The sequence below is a fragment of the Gordionus sp. m RMFG-2023 genome, chromosome 3, assembly GCF_954871325.1.
Source record: "Gordionus sp. m RMFG-2023 chromosome 3, tfGorSpeb1-WG-v2, whole genome shotgun sequence".
NCBI lineage: Eukaryota > Metazoa > Nematomorpha > Gordioida > Chordodea > Parachordodidae > Gordionus > Gordionus sp. m RMFG-2023.
Genome location: NC_088777.1, coordinates 54,017,713 through 54,037,274, shown reverse-complemented (window position 1 = coordinate 54,037,274; position 19,562 = coordinate 54,017,713). Strand labels below are relative to the sequence as shown.

At 27.4% G+C, this 19,562-nt stretch overlaps 1 protein-coding gene across 1 annotated transcript; it reads right to left on the bottom strand.

The window, feature by feature from the left end:
• Positions 1-1,908: 1,908 nt before the first annotated feature.
• On the bottom strand, positions 1,909-18,884 carry LOC135927115 (corticotropin-releasing factor receptor 1-like). Its single transcript, XM_065463053.1, has 8 exons — positions 18,817-18,884; positions 18,611-18,724; positions 14,239-14,375; positions 9,382-9,577; positions 6,989-7,145; positions 3,277-3,337; positions 3,018-3,087; positions 1,909-2,259 (listed from the first exon to the last, which is right to left on the bottom strand). Exons 1-8 carry the CDS (start codon positions 18,817-18,819, stop codon positions 1,909-1,911), a joined length of 1,089 nt encoding a protein of 362 aa, XP_065319125.1. The 5' UTR covers positions 18,820-18,884.
• Between the last annotated feature and the right edge of the window lie 678 nt (positions 18,885-19,562).

The following is a 19,562-nucleotide window of genomic DNA, read 5'->3' as shown; positions in this document are numbered from 1 at the left end:
TATCGGTTATAGCCTGAAATCGGCTTCCTGAAGTCTTGTCATTTAAAGACACGTCAGAGATCTGTGGGAGATAAAATTGGGATTTGACATCTTGACCGTCATTTGGTGGCAAACTTTGTCGTCTTACCAATATTAAAAAATATTTATTTATTTATTAGAGATAAATTTAGAAATCGAGCTCAAAACGAACCGTTTAACAGCTGTACTATGGGAGTTCGATGCGACATAATATTGTTAAGAAGTCATTAGTCGATCCGAGAAATAAGAATTCGATTTATAAAATTCGGATTGGTTCTAATATTTAAGATATGACTTTTTCGCTACAAAAATTTGGAGTGATTCGATACAAATTAAGAAACTAGGAGCTTAATTTTTAATTTTTATAATATTATTAATTAAACAAACTTAAAATTATAATTTGTATAGGTAAATGTAACGCACTTTTTTTAAGTAACATTAACATTGTAATATATGAGTAAAAATTTTTACGATTATTATTATTCTCTTTCAAATGAAATAAAGAGAAATAAATTTTATATTATTTGAAAATATGGAGCTTCCTTGAGCCAACATTAGATAACAAAAATTTACAATTATACTATCTTTTTTTTTTCTTGGCACTTTTAATTACCTTTCCTATGAGATGTAAAATGGATAAAAAATATGATAAGATTTACATCCTAAAGTATGAATATAATGTTAAACTCAATTTTTTCTTCTTAATAATGAGCGCAAATCGAACGTTTAAACGCAGATTTTCAAAACGCAAATAATGCATTTTAAATGCATTTTTGTTTTAAATTTAGACGCTTTCCTATTAAAAAAAATATATTAACGCTTCAATTCATATATAGTTTTACGTTTGCGTTTTTTTAATTTGCGCTTTTGAAACGCTGCGTCGAACAATATGCGCGCATTGTAACTTCAATAGATAAAAATTTAAACATGAATTATAAGCATTAAAATGTTTGTTTGTATAATTTATGCATTCTTTAATTACGAATATTGTTAGTTTTAATACCTTTTGTAATCACCCATTCATTGAGTTGCCATGGAGTAAAAAAAATAATAAAATATCATATTATAGATCACATGACACATTATTTTAAACCAGAGTTAGAAACACATTAAGAAGGGGGTTCGGGTTCTGATAAAATACGGTTATAGTTTTTCGAGTTTTCCTAAAAAACCTTAAAGTTCAAATTATTCTAGGTTCCTTTGTTGTTGGGCATAAAAACATAAATCCAGGAAATTTAGGCTAAATATCTCTTATAGGATGTTAACTCGCCATTGAAATTAATTATTGTAAACTGCTGAAAATTTTAAAATTCACCTGGTTCATAAATATTTTGAAAGGTTCAAGTTCCGGTTCTTATGTTTTCCCCCAAGTTCAACCTGGTAATTAAAAACACTTCTTTGAACATTTATTCTCTGAATATCTTAGTATATAACCCCCCCCCCCCCCCCACCACACACACACATTCTTTTTAAAAAACAAAAGACATGATAATTATTAATAATAATAATATTAACTAATAACGATTGAATAGTTTATAGACCTTCTGTTCTCTCCATAAAGTAACAAAGTTTTATTTATATCATTTAAATGTAATATTATTTATTATTGTGAACTAGTATTCTGAGAGTTATTCTATTTTTAAAAATATTATATAAATATATATATATATTAAATTCGTGAATTACTTACACATACAACAACAATAAAAATATAAGATAAGTGTTAAATTTAACGATTCAGTGTAAAATATTATATGCGATACATAGTACAATGTCATATTTTACAGTGATGATATTATAGTAGTGTGTACCTTTGGCGAATGATAAATAATATAGTTTCAAACAACATAATGTTAAATTTTTTTTTGTTATATATAAGAGATTCAAAATTCAATTTTCTTCTGAACCTTCTATCACAAGTTTAATATTCGTTGGGAAGGCGGGGTTAATAATTATATTTATTGAATGTTTGTCTTTGTTAGACTTTGCGAATTTTTGCTTAGAATTTTTGTTTTTGTCGGAATGATGAATTCTACGGGCCAATAAGGGTATAAGAGCGCACCCTTTTTGTTCTTCAGTAGTTGCTGAACCTATTGAACCGTGATGCACTATTGGATGGTAATCTGGGGAGTCTATCTTAGAGTTTTTCAAGGGATCGATGCTAAGCCGGCTTCGGCAAGATGGACACAAACATTTGGACTCCCTACAAGACTTTAGATGTTTCCATATTACTGCTTTAACCTAAAAATTAAGTTTTTTTTGGTTATATTAAATATAATTGGTTACATACATAAAGCTAGATAGAAATATGAAAAAAAATAATTCCCAAAACTAAAAAATCTAAGTGTAATAATTTTTTAATCCTCCGCTCAAAAATAGTGAGGCGGATTTTTTTCGGGAAATTGTTTTCCGACTTGCCAAAAATATATAAAAATTAAGAAATTTAAATAATGTGTATAAAAAAAATTGTAACCTCGTGGTTGGAAAAACAGCAGTAAAGCGAAACTAATATTCCCTGTTTAAAGATAACAAATAAAATATTGTAATTGTTTGATTATTAGAATTTGCTTCGTTAAAACCTGCGTAGATATAAGAAATGGTAATACGTAGGATGACAATATCGTTTTGTGACTATGCGAAGGTGTGTACAGTGTTGTGATATACGAAGCTCCTAAGATGGTTGACAAACAAAAGAAACCCTTGACAAATTTGCTTATATATTTTTTTTTATCGAACGAAAATTATAAAATATTAAAAGAATAAAGTAATTAATTAATGAATGTGAATATGGCTTTTAAAATAAATAAAATATAATGATAATAGATAATGAAAAGAAAGAAAGAAAGAAAGAAAGAAATGACAAACTTACAAACAATTGTGGGTTCGTCTTTCGCTCTTAGAATAAATTTTGTCCACCATTAATTTGAGTATTTTAGCAAGTATGTAAATATTTATCTAGAAATATAGAGGATAGATCTAATTGACAAGAAAAAAAATACTAGAAGGACGATGAATATTGGCACGACATAAATGTAATGCAGAAGATTGATCTTCAAGATTAGAACGCATCTGAAAGATAAAAAAAAAAAAGATTATAATTATATATAATCTATATTTTTTTTAGTCAATTTGTGAACTTTTTTTTTCAAACTCATAATGAACCATTAGTACAATATAAATGTCCGATCTGCATTTTTTTTTATTAAAAGGACAAAATAAATATAATAATATATTATGTTAATAATATATAATATTTACGCATGGTGGTACATTATCTTGTTCGTCAAATACCAAATCACAGCAAATGCAAATGGTAGGCCTAAAAAAAAGGGGGAATGTAACAATAAAATAAGTCTACAATTTTTCGATATCTTATAATCTAAAACGTTTCTTTCTCCCTTTAAATGTACAAGTTCTTCCTTACTCATTATTCTTTCTTCTATTATAACTTGAGTCCTTGTACACTGTTGTTATAAATGGTTCATTTTAAAAAAAAGGGTTAATCCAAGATTTTTACTCAAAAAACATTATCCAAGCTTAAGAAATTATTCTCATAGATGTGTCAGAAAGACTTGGGCCTTCCATTAACGAAATCTCTAGGCTTATATAATATTATCAAGACTACAACCTCAGCTTAAAATTGGTTAAATCGAGTTGTTTAACAAAGCTAGTTCTGTATAGTATTTGGCAAAATACCGCTAATGCTGGCACAAACTTTGTAAGATACCCAAAATAATTTTTTATAATTAATAGTTTAAACATTTCAGATTCTGGATATCTCAAAAAGATGCCTCGAAACTAAATCCAAATATATAAAAATAATTGACTTAATTCTGGATGCTTGATCAAAGGCGTACAAAATCGATTTTTATAAACCAAAAAAATTGGGAGAAAGTTATTTTATAAATTGATTCAAGATAGACCAATAGAAAAACGAAATTCATGGCGGAAAAAAAAATTAATAACTTAAAGATTGCACTTTTTATATATATATCCAATTATTTTCGGGCATAAAATTATGAGTGAATTCTCTAAATTATTATGTAAACTTATTATTTATTTTAATATTCACTTAAACCAATAAGTCTAGTTGCAAAAATTCTAACAGAGGCCTAGATGTTCTGGACACTTTAAAAAATTTGAAAAACCTTTAAGAAAGATTTTTTTTTTCTTCATATAAAATCTATTTATATTTTATATAAAAACAAAATTTAAAATGTATAAATTTTCATTTATTTTACATTAACTTTAAAAAAAATTTAAAAACTTCTGATCCAGTCAAGTACAAGTTATCTGGTAAGTTCCAATTTTGACCGGATTAATATTAAAATAAAATCATATAAAAATATAACATATATTTTACATTTTCTTGCATTTATTATGCCAATCCATAACTTATTAAAATTTAAGAATACAGCCAGTTAGTGTTGTTAAATCACTAAAATTTTGTCAACTGCCAAGTTTTAATACTAAAAAAATTGATCTTAATCTTCAAGTTTAGATTCAACTTAGAAAATCTAAGTTAATTTTTTAGGTTTTAAGATGGACTAGGTCATATAGTAATTGGCAAAAGTTAGGGTGATTAAACATCACTAAATACCAGAGTTGTTTAAAGATACTTTTTAAATGGATCTAGATACAGATACAATGTCTAAAATAATATCTAGATACAGATATATTAATCAAAAATCTATCTAGATACAGATACCACATTTTTATATATCTAGATCCTTTAACAACTCTGCTAAATACAGTATCTAGTCTCCTCTCCACTCCTCCGAATCATTTCCCCCCCCCCATTTTAAATCACCTGCGGTTAACCAAATTTTCTGCCCAAAAACTGGTGTTGTTGAACCACTCGTTTTGAGCCGATTTTTTAACCCTTTGACGTCTCGCAATTTGTTTTGACATCATATAATATAATTATCAGAGTTGTTAAAAGATACTTTTTAAATGGATCTAGATACAGATACAACGTCTAATAATATCTAGATACAGATTATTAATCAAAAATCTATCTAGATACAATACAGATACCACATTTTTATATCTAGATACAGGATCTTGATACTTATGTCTAGATCTTTTAACAACTCTGATAATTATATATTTTAAATTTATAAAAGCCTATAGATTTAATTTAACATTATATAATATAGATATAATAAAAATACTTTTCGTATTTTATTAAAATTATTAACTCATAATGTTTTATTTTTAAATTTCATCCAATCATATTTCCATAATTTTATCTTTACCATTTTTATCGAATCATATGATTTTATAACGACAATATAACGAATTCTTTTGATAATATTTTATAATTCAAAATTTTTTGTTCATTATTAAAAATAAGAGTATAATATTATGAATAATTATTTTATTAAAAATCAATATGCTCTTTTTTTTATATCAACTTAAAGTGCATGATGCAAAATAAATAATTGGGATATTAGAATACCTTTTATATATTATTCTAAATCAATCAATCAGACCACACCAATTTTGTATTTGACGCTACTAAGATATATTTCCTCCGACTTACATTATAATTTTACATTTATTGTACTTTTTAAATGAATCTGTATAATTATTAGATGACAAATAATTTAATACTAGTCGAGAGAGACATTTCGGATCGATGAATCAGACAATGAAGAAGATATTTTGCGCACTTCTCACGTTGATTCTCCATCAACTTCATCAACACCAACATTTAAGAATCTTCAAGTCGAGATAGAAGATCCAGAAAATAATGATAATATTATCATCCAAAAATAATATGAAATGGAGAGCAGGTCATATCCATCAATTGGACACAAATTATTACTAATACATTTTCCACTTCAACCAATATATCAACTCCATATCTACTTTTAAGTTATTTATTTCAGATAATATACTAAATAATATACGTGAACAAAATGTATACGGTATTGTATATGACTTTAAGATTTATGCGGGAAAGCAAACTAATCCAACATCATCAGAATTAGAGATAAGTGGGGAGCTATGTATGTAAAATTGATGAAAAAGAAAATATATTAATTGCCAAATGGAATGACAATAAGTTTGCGCACGTCATCTCATCCTTTGTCGGTGTTCGTCCGAGATAAAATGTAGAAAGATCGTCACTAAGTAGCAAAAAATATATTGAAGTGCCAACCAAATATATTAAAAATATATAATGAAGGTATGGGAGGAGTCGATTTACATGACATGCTTGTTGAATGCTGTAGATATTAAAGGTAAAAGGTTCTATCTGAGAATCCCTTTTCTTCCATGGCTTTTTGTATAGGCGGCAAATATGCCATGAAAAAAGAGAATAAATTCATGAAACTTGTCAGATTTAAAACACATAATTGTCAAGGCATTGTTATCGGCAGGCAAAATTAGTAAAAGAAAATCATAGATACCTTTGAATGAACAACAATTTTTTAAAAAAAAGTTCTTCTATAATAGCTCCTATATCTGATATGAGATATGACAACATTGGTCATTGACCAAATTCCTGCGAAACGAAGCAAAGATCCAATTTATGCATAAATGCCATACTACGCATGCTCCAGAACAAAATGTGCAAAAGTAAATATAATATATATATTAACATTTTAATCAAATAGATATTTGTATTTTTTTGTATTACAATATGTCTGATGATGATGTCGAATTGCATCGTCCTTTTTTTTAACCTGTGTATTTAAAATTAATTTTAAAAAAAATTTTGGGCATCTATGGAGTGTATAAATGAATAATTTACAGAAAATTTTTTTTTTAAAATTATTAAAAAGTTGGGGGTCAAAGGGTTAAAACCATCTAACTCAATATTTTAGCCAAGAAAAATAGTGTCCAAGCCTCGAGATTACGATAATATATGTAAAGACCTTTGTTCCTTTCCATGAGGCAACAAAATTTTCCCTTCAAAAAAAATACATTTAAGAAATTTTTTTTATTTTAACAGAAAACTTACCCCATCCAATGATGTAGTAATATTTCATGGAGAACACTTTCCCCGGAATGTCAATTATCAAAACCTGGTAGAGGTATACGCCCTCCACGAACATCCAAAAGAATGTCGTAGTGTGGAAGTAGATGTAGAATGTTGATAAGGTGTTGCAAATCGAAATCTAATAAATATTCATTTTTTAAAAAAAAATGATATTTAGGTCACTATTAGTTCTTTTATTCTAATTCTTATTTTATTTCTTTAGAATGTCTTTGTTAAACCAAATATAATACAAAAATTTAACTACCGACGTAGCGTAAGGGAGAAAAATGTGGGGACGGCTACCCCTTTTCGGAAAATTTGTGTGATGAATAAAAGTTAAAATGACTACTTTTATGTATAATCTTTACATGGAAAACCTACTTAATAATCTTCCCTTCCCTACCCAAATCATGGATTTTTCTATGCGAATCACTCTGATGCATAAGATTGATTATGGGGAAAGTCAGATAGATTATATGACTTCAAGAAATAAATAAAAAAAAACCTAATAGTGAATCAGGTAAACCATGTCAAAATAGATTGGTAGTAATAGATTAAAAATAGAAATATAGACCCTAGCTCATAAACTCGAATATCTACAATTAATTGAACAAAATTAAGAAGCGCCCAAGAAACATATGCCACTGAGTTAGGAGAATCAATTTTAATTTGTAATCTGAGAGGTAGAATCTCATTACAAAAATCTGAAGAGTGACATAATAGGGTTCTTGAAAAATGCAAGTCAAGTCAATATATGAAGAGAGTAACATGATGGTGAAGAGAAGATGTTGGAAGGATAAAAGAGATCATATAAAACCTGGGAAAGATTAAAAAAGGACGAGGTTAGAGTGGCTTATATCATGGGTATAGATAAGAGAGGTGTAAATGTAAGAGATAGCATTATGAGAGATATTGTGGACACAAGATTGATAAAGGACATATCAGGGAAAGAGATAAAGAAAAGAAAAACTATTAAATAGATGGCATGAGTACAATGAGGAGCTATTAAATTAGAGACATGAAATAAAGAGAGCTCAGGAGTTTTATAAGAAGTGTTTAGAAAAGTATATAAATATTTTTAAAAATGATTTTAAAGCTCTAGTAGTGCTAATATAAATTAGACTTAGTGTTGGGCAAAGTTAGTCGACTCTTGTAAAATGTATTAGTAAGTAGTATACAAAATAAAAGGTATGATGTTCAACTGAAACTACTGGGTTATTAAATCAATGATATACATTGATAGGTAATAATATAAAAATGATTGATTAACATGTTATAGTATATGTTTAGACAAAATTCAAGAATATTAGAAAAAACATATATTTAATCAACACGGATAAGACTTTCGACGTTCAACTAATTCGGAAAAGTCTTAGGAATAACTTGCATGAAGCGTATTTCAACTTATTACAGCTAATTTTTTCATAAAAGTAAGTGTATTTCGAATATATAAATCTACACAACTCCTATTTATCAGCTAAAATAAGAAATGATTTTATTGAAAAATGATATTTTAATGATTGAATTGCACTCTGATGCACTTTAATGAGGAAAAGATAGTTGAATGATTGGAAAAAAGATAAAGAAAAACTGAGTTATATATAAGAATGGGTATAAAATAAAATAACATTTATTGTAATAATTCATGATTTGTATTGATGGTTTGAATGTAAAAATCATATGGTTTCAAATATTTAGAATCGACATTTCTAATAAGATAGAGCTTTGTACAATTAAGCAAAAGAGGGGATAACTATAGTGGACCAATGGAATTGCAAGAAGAGTATATAATTTAAACTTTAGCGATAATGAACGGAGCTGAAAGATGGAGAGGCTCTAAGGGTTTCAATAGACACAAAACTCGGTGGGAATATGAATATGATGGTGCCTTAGAAAAAGAATGGGAAAAAATATGTAGATTGACAAGTGAAACTTTTAAATAGGCAAATCTTAAAGTTAATTGGAAATCGGAAAAAGGAATGTAAGCCTATTATGATGAAAAATTATTTAGTTATAAACTTTTCCGAAAAATTTATAAATATATAATCTTGGTGAGAGTTACTTTAATTTTAGGCAAATGAATACTAAGAGTTAGTATATAGTATAGGTAATGAAAATATAAATTTGATATTATTCATAGCGCAAATATTTAAGGACCCCCAGATTCGTAGATAGCAGAAAAATAATTTTGGGTTGTGATTTATAAGAAGTTAGTTGGCATCCAAACACTTTTATAGAGAAGGATTTGTTCCTTCCTTTCACATCAGGCTTTTTAGAAATATTAATATTAAAAGGAAAATCCATCTTAATAAAGCTACTACCAATAGTATTTCATATTATAATACCCTACCCCAAAAAATAATTTTATAACGCACTTTGGACAAATGGTAAGGGCGCGGCTGATAAGGTTGTTTCAATTCCGCTAACAATTGAGATATAGATATAATCTTGTGTCCTGCTTTGGCAGTGCGGTGTCTGAAGACCTCGTAAAACAGCAGCCAACAAATCTCGCTCAGCAGGAATGACATTATCAAATGGGAGTGTATTTTGTTGCGGGAACATCTTAGCTTTCTGAGGAATCGAAATAAATGTAAAATTAAAATTTATAGGAATACTTTATTTAGCATTATTATTAAAAGAAAGTATATAACTAACCCCCTATGGGGTTAATCTCTGTTTAATTGGTCAATTTGATTAGGGCCTTCGTTATTTTTCAAAATTCCTTACCATTTTTTATGGAGATAACGTTTAAGCAGAGGTGCATTAAATGCCAACAAAACGGTTAATAAAATATTTAAATAACAAAATGAAAGTAATAATTATCATGTAAATCATACCCTTAATATAGTTTTAATTGTATCCTTAACCTTGTAAAATTGTAATTTGAATATTTGGTGGTTTTTTGGCTCTCTGAATCAATGACATTAAATGCCAAACTAGGCTAATTATTCATTTATTTAAAGTGTATATATTAAGTCATTTAGACTTAAATATCTCTTACATCTCTTAGAAATGCTCTTTTATTATACACTTCCATGTATATAAAGTTTTTATGTATTTATATGTAAGAATTATAGGTTTAGGGGTTGGGGTTAAGCCAACAAAAATGCCCACTAGTTGTTTTAATTTTTTTAAGCCGCCAAGCACACCCATCAATTTTTCTTTTTACCCTCCCATCAGCCCGTCTATCAAAGATTTGTTTAACCTGCCCATCCGCCCAATGTTAAAAAAATTATAAAAAAACCGTTGATTTTGGCTCTACATTTATTTATTGAAATGTATTTTTTTTATTTAAACTTATAAAATATGTCTCCTATTTATTATGATTATGAAATTTTTAAAAAAAAATGACTTTTTAATAATCATAATAACTCTCTTCTACCCATTTCACCCCCGAAAAAAATATTTATAATTCAACGGCCCTGTCCACCTATTGTTTTAGAAATATTTTTAAATGCGCCCACCATTCACCGACCACCTACACCCGACCTGAAAATGGACGGGTATGGGTGGTCCGGCTAAAACCCCACCCATTGCAGACCTTTAGTAGGAATCGTGTTTCAAGAACAATCATGTATGGCGGACCTGTCGACTCTCGGGTCAGGTCGGTGGTGGCATAGTCAATAAAATATAGGTCAGAAAAATATTAATGTTATATTTTTCTCTTATTCTTCCTTTTTGGATTGATTGAAGAATGTCACAATTATATAATGAATTTATAAAATAAGAAAAGTTTTTTTTTTATAAAAATTTTTAATAAATATAATTAAATAGATGAAGAGATTTCCATTCAAGAAAGAAATAATGTCAATTATAAAAGGAAAAATGTCAAGCAAAAAATGAAAAATGTCAATTATAAAAGATAAAGTGTCAAACAGAAAAATAAAAGGTTCAATCAAAAATAAAAGTGTCAATCAAAAATAAAAAGTGTCAATCAAAAAAAGAAAATCGTTAATTTTTTAAATATTTTAAAAAAAATTTTAAATATTATTTTCTTGTATCTTTTCCTTATTTTACAATCTCTTTAAGTCATTTTAATCTTTAGTTTTCTCTTTTCAATTTATTTTTCTTCTCATTTTTGATAATTCTTTTTTGTATTTTTAAAAATAATTAGTTTATTTTTAATATTTACTTAATTTTTATTTCTCATTGGCAGGCAAAATATTTTTTGATTAGAATTTTCTGCATATCAAATTATTTCTTTACAATTATTATGTATATATAGTAAGAAACAAAAATTTGTATTAATCATTAACAATTCTAATTTTGGATATCCATATTTATAATTAATTATTAGCATTCTCCATATATATTCCTATCTCTCTCCGTGCTCTATATTACGAAATGAGTCCTTCTCGTTATCCATTCAGAGTTAGCGCAAATTAGCGGCGGAGAATGCGAAAATACGGCGTATTTTGTAAAATTTGCCGCGAATTCTCGCTAACTATGAATGAGGGGGTTATTAGGATTTTGATTTTTAATACATTTTTAATGGGATTAAGATAAGGACTGTGTGGTGGTAAATATTTTACTGCATGCTCTCTTCTTTCTATCGATTCTCTAATCGTATGGTTATGATGAGATGGAACATTATCCATCACAAATAAAATATTCACCACATTACTTCCTTCAAAATGATTTAATATTTCATTCACCAAGTTGCTAAATGTGTATAGCTTTGCAGGAGCAAGAACCGAATCTGAATATTCCCGAAATCGTGATAGCAATGGTATAATTGGGACATTTTTAATAGCCTATTTACTTATTTGTAAATATACTCATAATCTAATTGATACTGAAAAACACGCTCTCATAATTGTAGGCTACATCCACAAACCAATTCGCATATTCTTTGCGAATCTCGATATTATTATTTTTTTTCTAACTGAACTTAGTGATGCCCTTTCAAAACTATACCAAAATCCTGTTAGTAACCTTGATACCGTATTTTTGATATTTCTACATCATATCTTTCCTTAATCATTTCACTTAATTTTTCAAAAGATAAAGTCCAAATTTATACCATTTATCTTTCCCGTTCTTGATTTAATTTCTTGCTCTCACATGACTTTGGCTAAACCATATTTCATTCCATTTTTGAGATGAGACTATTTTTATATTTGTTACTGTTTTATGGCTTACTTTAAAACATGATGTTATATTCATGATACTATCTCCTCTAACGGGTCAATTATTAAGGCTTTGGTTGCACTATTAATTTTTTATTCCCCTTGTTACTACCATTAGTGTTGTTAAACGGCTCGTTTTGCGCTGATTTTTAAAATGGTCAACTCAATATTTTAGCCTAAAAAATATAGACTAACACCTCGAGATTTCGATAATACATGTCTAAACCTTTATTCCTTCTATGAGCAAAATATTCAGGCTTGCCTAATATTCTTCTGAGTCAAATATTGAGTTGCCTTTTTTAAAAATCGGCTCAAAGCTGGCCGTTTAACAACACCGGTTACTACCGTATCTTCACGATTTTATTTTTAAAATATGTACTCAACAAATAGAACGAATAACAAAAACGACTGAAATTCTTTAGATTATAACATTTACCTCATTTTACGTTTAATTATTTGATAAATTAAAGAATATAGTATCAAATATAACTATAAAAGTATTATTTACTTGCTCAAAACTTTAAATGCCTCTTTTATAAATATTAAAATTTCCAAAAATAAAGTATTTTTATTAATTTATTATATATCATTTGTTATTAAAGTTTAATTTTAAAAAAAGTTCATTTGTAACCAAACGATTATTTTAATTCAGCAATTTCTTTTATGTAATTAAATAATTTGATGTCCACCAATGAGAAATTAAAATTAAATTTGAAAAATTAAAAATAAATAAATTATTTTTTAAAAAGAAAAAAAATTGAGAATAAAAACAATTGCAAAAAATAAAAATAAATAAAAAGAAAAAAGAATAAAATTAAAATTAAAATTAAAAATTCAAGAAAAATTGAATTTAAAAATATGTAGGAAATTTTTAATATATTTTTTTAAGAAGAAAAAAATACAAGTTGTTTTTGACTAGATTTGATGGAAAAAATTTCTATATTTTTTTAAATTTATATCGAAAATAAAATTATTTGACTAGCAAAAAAAATGTTTAAACATATTTAATATTTATATACTCTTATCAATTTTTACAGGGTTAAATCATTTAATTTACAAATGAATTAAGAATTATGGAAATGTTTTACGTTAAGTCTGCACAAACACTTGTAAGAGATCTCGAGGCTATTGGTAAAATTTTTTTGAAGCAATCATTTATTTAAGGTTTTTATGGAGATATATTTTTAATTTAAAAAGGCGTGGTGTTTTATTATTGGATGCTACTAAGTTAGGATTATGTCATATTTTTTTTAACTTATTTTATTTCAAAAATATAAAATGATGAGTTAGAAATGGAGAAATTAATTTACTTAAATTTGACATATTTGCAGTTAGCGTCACTAGGGGAGGGAGGAAGGCGCAGAGGCTAGAGCCCCCTGAAAAATTTGGAGAACCCTCTCAAAATTTGTAATATAAAATTTTTCTACCAAATGTAATTTTGAAAATGTTAGCTAAAAAGAAAATTATGTGCAATATTACGAAAATAAGAATATTTGCTTGTATATAAGTGACAAAGAAGATTATCTTCCTGTTCTAGGGATCTTGGGATGCTCTTAAGATCCCTCCATAAATGCTCAATACGTTGTGTATATGGGTCGATATATCATTTGGGTTTATAAAGTTTTTACCGTGATTAACCTAATAATGATTATATCCATAAAAAAATAATATTAAAAATTTCACCCAAGATTCAATGATTTACCAAAATAATTTTTTTTTTAAAGATTTTCCTTTTTTGAATGGGATTTTTTTTTGATTGGTCATTTTCCTTTTTTGTTTGACCCTTTTCTCCTTTTTTGATCGTGGGACTTTTCCATTTTGATTGATACAGTTACTTTTTTTTGATTGAATCTTTTCCTTTACTGGTTGACACTTTCCCCTGTTTTGGTCGGACTTTTTCCTAAGCCTTTGGCAATGTTTCGGTAAGGGGGGGGGGTAATGTTACACATTGTTTAATACATCAAATTTGCAAACCATCTATCCGATGATTTTCTTCCTCTCTTGTTTTGAACGGCCAATAAATTTTGTGGTACTCATTTCCTTCGCTCTTCCATCCCCAATTTTAATGTTTTATCTTAAAAAAATCTATTAATTTTTATATACTTGTAGGATAAGAGGATAAAGAAAGCCGTGGAGAGGCAAATGATCGAAAGACCGTACCCTATGAAGTATATCGTTAGGGCCGCGTTTATCTTTGCGGCAGAACGACCGCCCTCAGTTCCATAATGCTTAACGATGGACTATATACATATAAAAATAATTTTTCTGTTAAAGATAGAACTAAGAAAAAAAAATTAATTTTATAAGCATATTATGAACGTTTAAACCCTCCCCCTATTGCATAAAATAATTATATATATATATTTTTTTATAATGCTAGAACATGATAATTTCCATGGATTTGACAGATATCTATTTTATTAATTCCCATTCAAATGCTGCTACTTTACATAATAAATTAAAACTGTTCTCCTACCTTTTTTTTAAAAAACAAGTATTGATTTCCATTCATCATCATAGCTAGTTTTATCTTAATAATTCATTGAAAACTCAAAGTAATCTTAAAAATTTTTTATACAAGTTATAGTTTGTTTTTTTAGCCCACACAACATACTAAATCCAATTTGTGCACCTCTACCAACTCGATGACGTCGGCACTCTTTATAATATATTTTTCTATACACATTTCCTTGCCAAATCACTCGTTCCCTTCCCTTCTACATAAATTAATATCCATATTTACAAAAGTCTCTGTTAGAAAATAAAAATGGTCATGCTGAAGGCTGAAGGCTGATTACCTCTATTAACAAAATTGGGACCCTGAGAACACACATTAAAAATGCCATATTGTGTTCTTTATCAAATCAATCACCTTTCGCATATCCTATTTCTCCCCCATTTTCTCTACTGTATATGAGCAAAGCATCCCCTTTATATAATATTCCAGCTCTCACCACAGCCGATAACTTATTGAAGAGCAATCCTGAACTTCAAATTCTTTTCCATTAATTCACAAATTTATCAATCAAAACCAGATAATATTTTAAGAAACCCACGAAGGATCTTCTTGTGACAAAATCGTACAGTTCCACAGTACTGGGAAATGTTCTTTTTATTTGGTTTCCATGCATTTCAGGGTCCTAATGAGAGAGATAAGAATAATTTGTTCCTCGCCCAATAAATTAAAAAATTGATAAGACTTCAATATAAATAATGTCTAAAGGTTATTTATCAATCCATATAAGTTAATGGTAAAATTAGTAAGAAAAATTGATAATTGGACATAAAATGTGCACTAAATAGAGTTTTTTTTATCAGACACTTTGGCTCCCATTAATTTCAAACATTGAGTTAGCTTCGAAGTAACCCGTGGCTTAAGATAAATGCAATTCCAATATCTCATCCAGCAGAATTCTCACCAGAGGAAGCAAGGAAAATCATTTAATCTTTCAAAAAGATTCGGCTATGGATTTGAGTGCATAAATGAGGGCGGTCTATCTCCAAGATCTAAGTATCCCTTTTAAAGAAACTACGCCCAACAGTATTGATGTAGGTATTGTATTGAACTACGAATTTGTAATGACCAAAAACTACATTAAAGAAAAATAATATACATATAAAAAAATATTCTCTATTTTCAATAGGCATGTATTCAAATTATAAACATGAGATATATTAAGAAAATATAACAAAACTAAAAGGTTAATAATCTTTAAAATATTTTATCTGAATACATAACATTTATCTCCAACCGGAATGGCTTAGCCTCTCTCGTGGGATTTAATTCTTTATACCCAATCTCTATTGCAAATCTTGACTTAGCTGCATTATCTTCATCTTCTCCTTTTCAAAACTCTCCCTTTGTTCTCATTTCTCTGTTACTGTTTAATATGTTCTCTTCGTTCTAGATATCTTCAGCATTCACTCTTAGATAATATATCCTGTAAGAATGGCATGGATTTGTTTGTTTTTTGTAAAATTTGTCATTTGTATTACTGTTATGATTATACTATACTCCCTTTGGTTGTTTATTTGGTAACATTATTTTTTTATCCGATATATATTATCGTGTTTATTTGTTTATTTTCTAATTGATCGGCCGTAATTTCTTCTTTTCAATATCAATTTTTGTATTTTTGATGGGTGTTCCCTTACCCGATAGCTATCTGAATGGCTATATGAATTGTCAAATTATCTTAAGATAATATAATCTTTGCAATTATTTTTGAATTAATTATGGGCGGGAGGGTTAAAAATTTTTTAAACATTTATAAGTTATTTAAAATGATTAGTGTTAACATTTTTAATCAAAGTTCCAACAACAAAAAAGCATATCAAAAACATGTTGCATTTGATTAGTGGAACAATATAAATTTAGACGTTGACGAAAATATAACCCTTACCCGTTAAGAGAGAATTCAATTAAAGGGTAATATTACATTGTAAATGTAAATGTTAGAAATGGATAGATCCAAGTCAAAACTTACGCCACAACAGATGGGAGCACGAGGCTGTTATAGAGGAGAGCACCGTTCCAAATGGCAAAACAAAATGTTTAAATCTTAATGTAAACGAGTTTGATTTATATAATCTACCAAGATTTTAAGCTAAGTTTGCAATTTATGGACAAATATTTTAAATGTTAAATTTACTTTTTTTAAAAAATTTATTATTAATGGTTTTTTTTACTTCATAGTATATTACTTCAAACGGATAATCATACTTTGGTGAAAACGACAATAAAAAGATTTTTCTAAAAGTTGTCAAGATTAACTAGAAAAATATTGGCAATTCTAGCATAGTACTTCTTTTCTGAACGAGGATTTAGCATTGCTGGAGAAGTTCTTAGCAAATAAATTCCCTCATCCGTAATTTAAAGTGAATAATTTTTTATTTATTGCTGAATATAGTAATTTTCTAATTTATAAAACTTTTTTGTAGGGGTGTAGCGCTGAAACTGAATCATTTTTTTAATTATATGCACAAAAATACTAAGAATGGGCATATTTAAATTTTAAGTGGGCCGTAGTCCAGGCTAATTCGAGGCCTACTTGAGGGAAGGGACAGTTACCTCCAAAAAATTTTAAACCACCCACCACCCCCACCCCTCAAAAAAACTTTTTAAAAATAATAACTTCAAAGATCTGTTTCAAAATGACAGTTCCTTTTTTTTAAAAAAAACAAAGGATTTTAAAAAAAATTTATTTTGTTTTTGTTATTTTCTTTTTTACTCTTATAACGTTTTGAGAAATATTTTGATATTCCGATCCAATTATATTTAATAATAATAGTATATTTATATATATAAAATGTGTTCTTGCTGGAAGAATATTGGAAATTGGAACTCATCTTATCCTCCTACCCATATTTTACTATTTATTTTTTTTAAATAATACTAATTGATATCAACAATTTTAAAAAATGAAACTATTAATAATTATAATAAAGAAAAATTAATTAAAAAATTTAAAATTTGTCCTCTAAATAAAGTTATATTTTTATAGCTTAGTTTATTTTTAAAAAGTTTTAATTATCAACTTTTTTTTCTCTTCTCTTCTTTTTCCTTCTTTTCTTCTTTATTTATAATTTAAAAATGATAATTATTTAATGTAAGAAATAAGCAAGACAGTTATTGCCTGCAAAAATGAACTTAGATCGAAAGATTGAGCTATCAATTAACACATCTGGCGGATGAAGAGATACAAAAATAATAGTAAGAGATACATTTAACGATAATCGATGCAAAGTATAAGGAGACGTTTTAAATAAAATGTGATAAATAACTTGTATGATTGAAAATAATTAAAAAATATCATTGCAATGATGGGGTGGTTTTTAAGTTAGAAATCAGAAAATACATTCAGGGATGTCAGAGAAAGGTTCTAAATCTGGGTATATTAAAAGGCAGTCATCATATTGCTTTTAGAAATGACGATTAATGGGAAAAGGGAAATTTTTGATTCTGAATCAGGAGAACAAGAGAGTTTACCGTTATAGTGACTGAAAGTTTGGATAGCCATAATACAAGTTCAGTGTGCTGTTGAAGATTTTTTAAAATAAAGATGTGAGTATATGATTTGGATCGAAATCGATGTTCTCTAGATTCAAAATTTTGGGATAGAAAAACTTGGAAAAATTATGTAGAATATGTTAAACATGACGACGTTAAAATGACGGTTCATCAAATATGAAAACAATTTTATATGAGGAGGAGAATCATCAAATCGAAGTTTTAGATATTTCAGATTCCGTCATTAAAAAAATAGAAAATTTGGTACGGTTGCCCGAAAAAGCAAAAGCCCTGAAAGTTTTTAGCGTAAAAAAAGATTATAGCGCTGGTAGTAAGTATAAGAGATGACTGTATTAACACGAGAGAATAACAAAGGCATAAAAATAATAATAAAATGATATTGGCGATTTATTGGGAATAATTATTACAAAAAGAATAAAAGAACAAATTCGTGATAATTTGAACTTGATTTTCTTGCAAATTACTCGTCCATTGTTTCATGGGATTCAAGGTATCGTTCCAATATTCCGCGGCTTCTTCCTCATGCGCCACGTAAATTATATCTAATCCTTGATCATCCTTGAATCACGATAATACGTTTTACAATATACAACATTTATATATTGATAAAATAAAAACTAAATGATAAGAAAAAGGCTATATAAATATACCATAATTTATATTTTTCTTTGTCAATTCCACTGTAGAAAGAATTAGGAAGATTGTTTTTAAAATTTTAGGGGATCATTTTTGAGAGAATTCTTGAAATCGATTTAAATCATTATAAAAATTTATAAATCCTTTTTTTTTTAAAAAAAATCGTTTTTGGTCATCAAATTGGTTTTTACTGAATGATATGATATTTTTTAGACTTTTCTTATTAAATATTTTTATAAATAATTTATAATATATATACAGAATGTTTGTTTAGTTTTAAAAAATAATATATGTATGTATAAATGAAAATGCAAAATAATATTCGATTTTTATTTTTAATTTTTTTAAATAATTTTTAAAAGTTTTCAATTATAAAATTATTAACCTTTAGGGGGTGAGGAAAGGATGTTTTATCTTTCTCCTGTAATTAATAATTTTTTAAAATTATTAATTAAACCTTTCAGTTGGCAAATAGGAATGAGGTTGGGGGTGGAAGGGGGGGGGGTCAGTAAATTTTAAAGCATTATCGAATCTTCATTTCAGAATTGTTATGTATTGTAATATAATTCATGTTGAAGTATTAAATAGTAGATTATCTATATAAAAATACTTATGTATTAGTTTGTAGTAGCAACATAAGTATCTATATGAGTGTTGGAAAAACTCTTCATACTACTGAAAATTTACCATAATTTAAAGCTATTTTAATATTTTTTTATAAATGAATCTAAATCTCAGATAAATTTAAATTTTGAAAATT